The 8,415-nt window shown below is 34.2% G+C and overlaps 1 protein-coding gene and 1 non-coding gene across 14 annotated transcripts in view; both read left to right on the forward strand.

The window, feature by feature from the left end:
- The window catches only part of PRPF39 (pre-mRNA processing factor 39), a 32,119-nt gene extending 23,877 nt beyond the window's left edge, over positions 1 to 8,242 (forward strand). For 8 of the 13 annotated variants that reach the window (XM_065548773.2, XM_073997331.1, XM_073997332.1 and 5 more), the window contains 9 exons: positions 145 to 310; positions 1,090 to 1,197; positions 2,301 to 2,465; positions 2,779 to 2,905; positions 3,250 to 3,518; positions 5,016 to 5,200; positions 6,830 to 6,904; positions 7,128 to 7,248; positions 7,488 to 8,242. In XM_065548773.2, the coding sequence (XP_065404845.1) occupies positions 145 to 310; positions 1,090 to 1,197; positions 2,301 to 2,465; positions 2,779 to 2,905; positions 3,250 to 3,518; positions 5,016 to 5,200; positions 6,830 to 6,904; positions 7,128 to 7,248; positions 7,488 to 7,544 (1,273 nt within the window). In that variant the 3' untranslated portion in view covers positions 7,545 to 8,242. Of the gene's footprint in view, positions 1 to 144; positions 311 to 1,089; positions 1,198 to 2,300; positions 2,466 to 2,578; positions 2,679 to 2,778; positions 2,906 to 3,249; positions 3,519 to 5,015; positions 5,201 to 6,829; positions 6,905 to 7,127; positions 7,249 to 7,487 lie in introns of all 13 variants that reach the window. The other 5 variants (XR_012415760.1, XR_012415762.1, XM_073997336.1 and 2 more) reach the window with 3 other exon arrangements.
- LOC123575019 (small nucleolar RNA SNORD127) lies at positions 3,583 to 3,668 on the forward strand. The gene has a single exon (XR_006700189.1). It is a non-coding gene; the product is annotated as a small nucleolar RNA SNORD127 (small nucleolar RNA).
- Positions 8,243 to 8,415: the final 173 nt, after the last annotated feature.

Genomic DNA, 8,415 nt, shown 5'->3' on the forward strand with positions numbered 1-8,415 from the left:
GAAAAGAAGGAGAAAAGTTATGATATTTTGGTTTCTTTCTTTAAATCAAATCCTTTGAAAGAGTAGTATGTAGTAGGAATCTCAATATGAGATCTAAAATTATGATTCAAATATAGAATATATATTTTTATTGTCTTCCTTTAGATTTAAAGAACATGTACAGAATAACTTGCCTAGAGATCTTTTAACTGGTGAACAGTTTATTCAGTTGCGAAGGGAGTTAGCTTCTGTAAATGGACATAGTGGTGATGATGGTCCCCCTGGTGATGATCTACCATCGGGAATTGAAGACATAACTGATCCTGCAAAGGTAACCAGTCTTATTCTAAAGTTCGTCAGTGGCCAGGTGTGGTGGCTTATGCCTGTAATCCCAGCACTTTGGGAGGCCAAGTTAGGCGAATCACCTGGGGTCCAGAGTTTGAGACCAGTCTAGGCAACATGGTGAAACCCCCGTCTATACTAAACGTACAAAAATTAGCCAGGTGTGGTAGCACATGACTGTAGTCCCATCTGCTTGGGAGGCTGAGGTGGGAAGATTGCTTGAACCTGAGAGGTAGAGGTTGCAGTGAGCTGAGATGGCACCACTGCACTCCAGCCTGGGCCATAGAGCAAGACTCCATCTCGGGAAAAAAAAAAAAGGTCTTCAGTGCAGAAGAAACTGGACCTGTTATCCCTTGACTCCATGAGTAGCACAGGGATCACTTATATAGCCGGCCATTTACCCAGTGACTTGTAGCTTGTTTGAAATTAATTTCTGTTTAAGGCAAGTGGGGATTGAGTACTTTTACTACGAGACACCCCAAGATAAACTTAGCTTAGAAGGAATATTTTGCCTAGGTTGTGAATCTGCTATCCCAATGTAAGAAGAAAAAAAAAAAAAAAAAAAAGAAATGTGTGAAAGTGGTTAATTAGGAAGTTGTGTGATAAGTTTTAGTTGTTAATTGGATTTTGCACATAATTGTCAACAGTTAAAAATCTACCACTATTCTAAGACTAAAATATCTGTGAATAATACTTAAATGTAAGCAGTGATACTGAAAATGTTCAGTATAGTTTGTGAGATTTATTTTTTCCCTTTTTCTTCCCAAGTTAATTACAGAAATAGAAAACATGAGACATAGAATCATTGAGATTCATCAAGAAATGTTTAATTATAATGAGCATGAAGTTAGTAAAAGGTGGACATTTGAAGAAGGTGTAAGTGTTTTCTAATAGTCTTTAAAATACGAAGTAGGAATAATTTATTTTTCTTTCAATTTTGATAGTACTATCTCTCTGTTGTAACTTTATTTTTGCATATTTAAGCCATAACTTCAGATGTTCATCTCATTTATTATAATCATTATCAGTTTTTCCATTTTCCCTAATCAGTTTTAGAATGTTTGAATTCAGATTTACTTGAATTGCAAGATATCTGCTTAATCTGAACAATTTTATTCTAATTGTTCAATTTTTAAAAGTCAACTTCATGGGGTCATACTTTACATACATTATAATTCACCCATTTTAGGTTTATAGTAAAATGAGGTAATTTCCCACAGTTTTAATTCTTTTTTTTTTTTTTTTTCTGACTGCTTTACTGAGATAATTCACATGCCATATAATTCACCCATTTAAAGTGTACAGTTCAATAGTTCTTAGTATATTCACAGATATGTATAACCATCACCACAGTCAATTTTTAAACATAATCACCACCTCAAAAAATAACACCTTAACTTTTAGTTGTCACTACCCCTACCTCCTCAGCTGCAACCCTCTACCCCCAGTGCTAAGGTACCACTATCTGCTTTTTGTTTCTGTTGATTTCCCTATAATGGCCTTTCATATGAATGGAATCTTAGAATATGGAATCATTTCACAGATGTATGTATGTACATTGTAGTCATCACAGCAATCAAGATACAGACAGAACTCTTTTTAGCACTGCAAAGGTCCCCTTGGCCCCTTTCCAGCCAGAGTTCCCCTTCTCTACTCCTAGCCCTAGGCAGCCATTGATCTGCTTTCTGTCACTATGGTTGTTCAATTTTAAAATTTTCAACAAAGTATAAAATGTTCTGTACATTAAAAAGCATGTAATTGGCAAAATGGCAGAAGAAATAGAAAATGTATTATTTCATTTGTTTGTGAAGCTTAAGGAATTTAAGGGATTTTTAATTTTAAAAGTTTTTTAAATTATGAAATACGATTAAAAAATTTTAATTATCAATTATATTTAAAATAATTTGTATTAACACTGTGCTTGTGCATATTTTGGTGATTTGGTTTACTTTCATTGGCATGTTACAATTTCATTACAGATTAAAAGACCTTACTTTCATGTGAAACCTTTGGAAAAGGCACAACTAAAAAACTGGAAGGAATACTTAGAATTTGAAATTGAAAATGGGACTCATGAACGAGTTGTGGTTCTCTTTGAAAGATGTGTCATATCATGTGCCCTCTATGAGGAGTTTTGGATTAAGGTAAGAAAATAATGTGCTCTTAAACTTGAATATATTATAAACATTGATCTAGTGACTAACCTTTTTTGTACTTCTGTTGAATGTTGTTCATATAACTATATCTGTTGCATTAGGAGATGGTCTGCTTGCAACCAGATTTGACTGCTGCATATGCCAACCTCGTTGCCTCTCTTCGTCCTTCCTTACAGAAACTAGTCTAGTGGTTCAATAAAGGTGCTGAATGGGTTTAAAAATAGAATTTTATCGTTCTGTCACAAATTTAATGACTTGTTCAACTGTAAATTATTCAGTATTTCCTCTTTTCTGTATGTAGTATGCCAAGTACATGGAAAACCATAGCATTGAAGGAGTGAGGCATGTCTTCAGCAGAGCTTGTACTATACATCTCCCAAAGAAACCCATGGTGCATATGCTTTGGGCAGCTTTTGAGGAGCAGCAGGGTAAGAGTGGAGAAATTCAATTGATATTTTTGAGATTTTCAGTTATTTCAGGAAACAGTGATAACAAATTGAGTAGTAAGGGATGGTGTAAAGCAGAGTTTGGCAAACTTTTTCTCTAAAGGGCCAGATAGTAAATATTTTAGGCTTTATAAGCCATGTGTTCTGACTTTTAGGCTTTGCAAGCCATTGTAGCCCCCAGACAGCCCTAGGCAGTATGTAAATATGTGTGGCTGTTTCCCTTTAGTTGCTGGATTTAGCCCCTGGGTGATTGTTGCCAGTATGTGGTTATAAACATTATTTTAGTTGTTTAAAGCAAAGCATAAACATTTAATTACTGTTTCTAGGTAATATTAATGAAGCCAGGAATATCTTGAGAACATTTGAAGAATGTGTTCTAGGGTTGGCAATGGTTCGTTTACGAAGAGTAAGTTTAGAACGACGGCATGGAAATCTGGAAGAAGCTGAACATTTGCTTCAGGATGCCATTAAGAATGCCAAATCAAATAATGAATCTTCATTTTATGCTGTCAAACTAGCCCGGCATCTTTTCAAAATACAGAAAAACCTTCCAAAATCAAGAAAGGTGCTTTTGGAAGCAATCGAAAGAGACAAAGTATGCATTTGTATTTTTAAGAGTATCTTCTATAAAAACACCAGTGGTCAGTATATTTTCACTGTGGCAACTGTGATGAAAGATTTGGTCTGTATGTAATATGTTTTATTACTAAATGAGGACAACAGTCCCTCTAAACTGATGTTGCCATTTAAAAAATTTTTTCAAATTGTTTTGAATTAAAAGTTTGAGACATAAGATTATTGGGTTAAAATTGTTGTAGACATTGTGATACTTTATATTTTCCCTTTAGAAATTATCAACAAATTTACTGATTATTGAGTAGAACAGAGGACTTGGGAGAATACTTTATAAACAAAAGCATAGGCATTGCCTGTGTTGTAAGCACATTTGGCAGTGAGATGATTTAGTTTCTCCATAGAGTACTTTTTATGTATCAGTTGAAAAAGGCAGTGTACAGGAATAGGTAATTTCTCAGGTTTTAGGATTTTAGTTATTGCCAGGTCTGTTTAAGATAAAGATTTATAGCAGTTTGCTTCTAGCTGCAGTTTAAGAGGTTTATCTTTTTTTTTTTTTTTTTGGAGACAGTCTCGCTCTGTCACCTAAGCTGGAGTGCAGTGGTGCCATCTTGGCTCACTTCAACCTCTGCCACGCGGGTTCACGCAATTTTCCAGCCTCAGCCTCCCGAGTAGCTGGGATTACAGGCACGCTCACCGTGTCCAGCTAATTTTTGTATTTTTAGAAGACACGAGGTTTCACCATGTTGGTGAGGCTGATCTTGAACTCCAGACCTCAGGTGATCTGCCTGCCTCGGCCTCCCAAAGTGCTGGGATTACAGGCGTGAGCCACCTCACTTGGCGGTTTTTTTTTTTTTTTTGAGACAGAGTCATTGTCACCGAGGCTGGATTGCAGTAGCGTGATCTCAGCTGACTGCAGCCTCCGCCTCCTGGGTTCAAGCCATTCTCCTGCCTCAGCCTTCCGAGTAGCTGGGATTAAAGGTGTGCGCCTCCATGCCAGCTAATTTTTGTATTTCTAGTAGAGATGGGGTTTTACCATGGTGGCCAGGCTGGTCTCAAACTTCATACCTCAAGTGATCCTCCTGCCTTGGCGTCCTAAAGTGCTGGGATTATAGGCATGAGCCACCAGGCCCAGTTAAGATGTTTATCTATAGTTGTAGTAAAGATTTAAATTATTTGAAGCATAGAGATAATTTTTTTATGTTTTATTTTCTAATGGTCATGGTAAGTCAAGTCATACTAAATACAAGATAGGATATAGTTTTAATTTATTGGCATTTAACAATTTGTATTGTTTAGGAGATACTAGAATGATCAATTGATTGAAAAATTCATCGGTGTGTTAATGAATTTTTTCACCCTTTTAGATATATGCCGAAAACATTTAGCATGAGTTGTATTTTAATACAAAACAATTTTCATTTTTTTTTTCAAATTGAGACAAAAACTAAGGCATTTTAAATATCTGTGCTTTAATAAAAATATATTAGAAATATTAATGATGCTGCTTTTTACACAGGAGAATACAAAGTTATACCTCAATTTACTTGAAATGGAATATAGTGGTGACCTCAAACAAAATGAAGAAAATATCCTAAATTGTTTTGACAAAGCTGTACATGGTTCATTACCTATTAAAATGAGAATTACATTTTCTCAGAGAAAAGTGGAATTTCTTGAAGATTTTGGTTCCGATGTTAATAAGTAAGATCTTAATTATATTACCTATTTGAATGATAAATGAGCATTGTTATTTTTGTATGGGGATTTGATGATTAGTATAGATTAATACATTGTTAAATTTTAAAATGTTCGCTTAGTTTACTTTTTCCTCAGATATATGTGGGGGTAAATTCAATTTTATAAATGTATATGCATTTAACAGGAAGACATACGGTTAGTCTTTCCTTCAAAACTGTTTTCCCAATTTTAGAGTGACAATTTAAACCATGACTGAATGAGAGAAGGCAGGAAGGAGCAATCCTGTGAAAGGGAAATGGGATAAGGATTGAACCCTGAAACCCAAATATTTAATATATAGGTCAATAAAGATGGATGGGATTAATCTCCAGTAGGAGTGCTGTTTTCTGAGATTGGAGAAGAGGATGGATATGGTCCCACAGAACACGCCTAGTGGCCTCATCTTCATTTTAAAAGGCCGAAAGTTGAGGATGGTTGAAGAGAATGCTCCAGTGGATTTGGGAAAAGGACAAGTTTAAGATTTAATTTACTAAGAGTACAAGTATTGGCTAGAGCATTGCTGAAGTTCCAGTCTTACCTGATCCTAGTAAGGAAATACCAGTTCCTGTTAGGCATGTGCCTTCTCTGATTATTCTCATTTAGATTTCTGTTGAAACCACTGTAGATAAACTGAGAATTAGTTGTATCTGGGTGTTTGTATATGTGTGTATATATTTTTGATGGCTGTGTAAAATTTCAGTGCAACTAATAGAACAGCTAATGTTTATATTAATGTATTTTAATGTATTAATGTATAGATTTGCATGCTTGGCATGATGCCAAATGTTTTATATTAGCTATCTTGCAGAAAATTCATATCAGTAGAATGAGGGTATAGGGTTCTGTTCTCTTAATAGATGAGGAGAGGAATAAACAAAGATTAGGCATTTTTTCTGAGGTAATGTAGCTATTATTACATTGTGGAGCTTGGACTGAACCTACTTCAGTTTCTGCTCTTAACTGCTTGGGTGCTGTGTATTTAGTGTCTTATGTTTACACTGAAGAAGGTACACAAAAGATGAGATACGTAATTCTAGCTTCTAGTCTAGTTGAATGATATGATTAATAGAGGAAGTAAGTGTATGAGGTAGCAAGTAACTGCTAGGAGGGCTGTGATCTCTCTGTGGATCAGAATGGATTTGTCATGATAAGCTGAGCAAAGGACACAGTGGCGAAAGCAAGTTGAAGCTCATCTAAAAGTAACATCTGCTTGATTGGAGGTTTTTGTGAAGTAGTGGAAGCGTGATCTTGACTCTGTCGTGCATTGAAAGCTAGACTGAATTGATAGCACATGGAGTAGGCAGTTGATAGTAGTAAGCTATTGGAATTTTGACCAGTGATGTTAAATGACATTATTTTAATTTGGCAAAAATAGGCAGACAAATTGGAGATTCAACACAAGTGTCATTTAGTCCATTGTAAGTATAGGGAATGGAGTGTCTATCAGAACTATGATTTTAGTAGTAGAAATTTTAAAAATAAAGGAGTCGCTTAGAAATTTTCTTAGGCAGTTTCTTAAGTAAAAATAACTTTAAATATTTAATAAAGTTGTTTTTTATATATTCCAGATGATATGTTTTTCTTTCCTTTCAGGCTTCTGAATGCTTATGATGAACATCAGACACTCCTAAAAGAACAGGATTCTTTAAAAAGGAAAGCAGAAAATGGGTATGTCACTTTTTGCTAAGTCAAGAAGGGGTGCTTCATTATGGAAATGCCTTCAAAGACAAATGTTACTTTTGTTGTAATTTACATACTTTATTTTCATTATTTGAAAGTCATGAATGATTCAGAACTTCAGTAATACAAATGTATAGATAACATTCATCTATTCGTTAAAGTTGTTATCTGTGGGAGTTTTGAAAGTTTCCATTTTGCCATTTTATAATAGATCAGAAGAACCAGAGGAAAAGAAAGCACACACAGAAGATACAACTTCATCATCTACACAGATGATTGATGGTGATTTACAGGCAAACCAAGCTGTATATAATTATAGTGCATGGTATCAAGTGAGTATGCATAATTATAATTCTTTGTTCATAGATGTTATTAGCATAAATTAGGATACTTTCTTTTTTAAAAAAAAATGTTTTTGTTCCAATTGTGTAATACATTCTTTGGTGGTTAAGTACTAGAATTTTTAGCAGTGAACACTTGTTTTCTTAAACATACCTGCTTTAATTTTACTTTTACATATGGAACTCTGCCATAGTTCTAATATACTAACACACTTAATTTTTCCTTTCAGTACAATTATCAGAATCCTTGGAATTATGGACAATATTATCCTCCCCCTCCAACCTGATGGGAAAATGTAAATTTCAAATGGAGTGTGTGAAAAGTATGAAATTATTATTTTTTTTAATGAGGGATGTAAACAGTATAAGCTTGTTGTATTTGAAAACCTGTCTTCCTTGTTTCTGTGTAACATGATTTGTTTAGTAATAGGGGAAAAATGTCAATTAGTAGCTTACCACAGATACTGATACTGTTTCCTACCATTTATAAAATTTACTTTTTATTGAAGAACTATTTTTTGATTTTTGCATTAAGTGGTCTAGAATTCTTTTGCAATGCATTTGCAACAGAATTTTGTAGCCTTAAGGGGTAGGAAGAAAAACCTGACTGCAAATCATGTCAGTGTAGTACAAAATTCTGACAACACATAAGGGCTGGTTATTAAGGATTTACCTTTTTTTTTTTTTTAAAAAAAAAAAGGACTTTAACCTTTGCTATCAAGGTTTTGTCTGTTTCAGTTATACTTGTGAATTGTGATCTAACGGCAGAAAGGATACATTATTAAAATACTATGCCTTGGAATAGAGATTATAAATGAGAAAATGGAATGTTTGCATCCCTTTAAAAATGAAAATCATATCAAAAGTATGTTGTTTCAGGAGACTTTGTATTTAGAATATTCATGTAAAACTTGTGAACAAGCTTTCATTTTGATCAAACTGATCATCTTCATTTTTGTAATAAAATGGAAGACTCATCCAGTAATCGTTTATGAATTTATTTTGGGGGCATCAATTAATAATATTAACTTTATGTTCATCTTTATTAGTGGCTCATTGGTTTTGAAGTGCACTTTTCCTAAATTGAGGTATTGATCTTCATGCCAAGATTTCTTCCCTTTTAGCATTTTGTTTCCCCTCAAGCCCTATGCTTTGCCT

The sequence above is a fragment of the Macaca fascicularis genome, chromosome 7 (genome assembly GCF_037993035.2).
Source record: "Macaca fascicularis isolate 582-1 chromosome 7, T2T-MFA8v1.1".
Classification (NCBI taxonomy): Eukaryota; Metazoa; Chordata; class Mammalia; order Primates; family Cercopithecidae; genus Macaca; species Macaca fascicularis.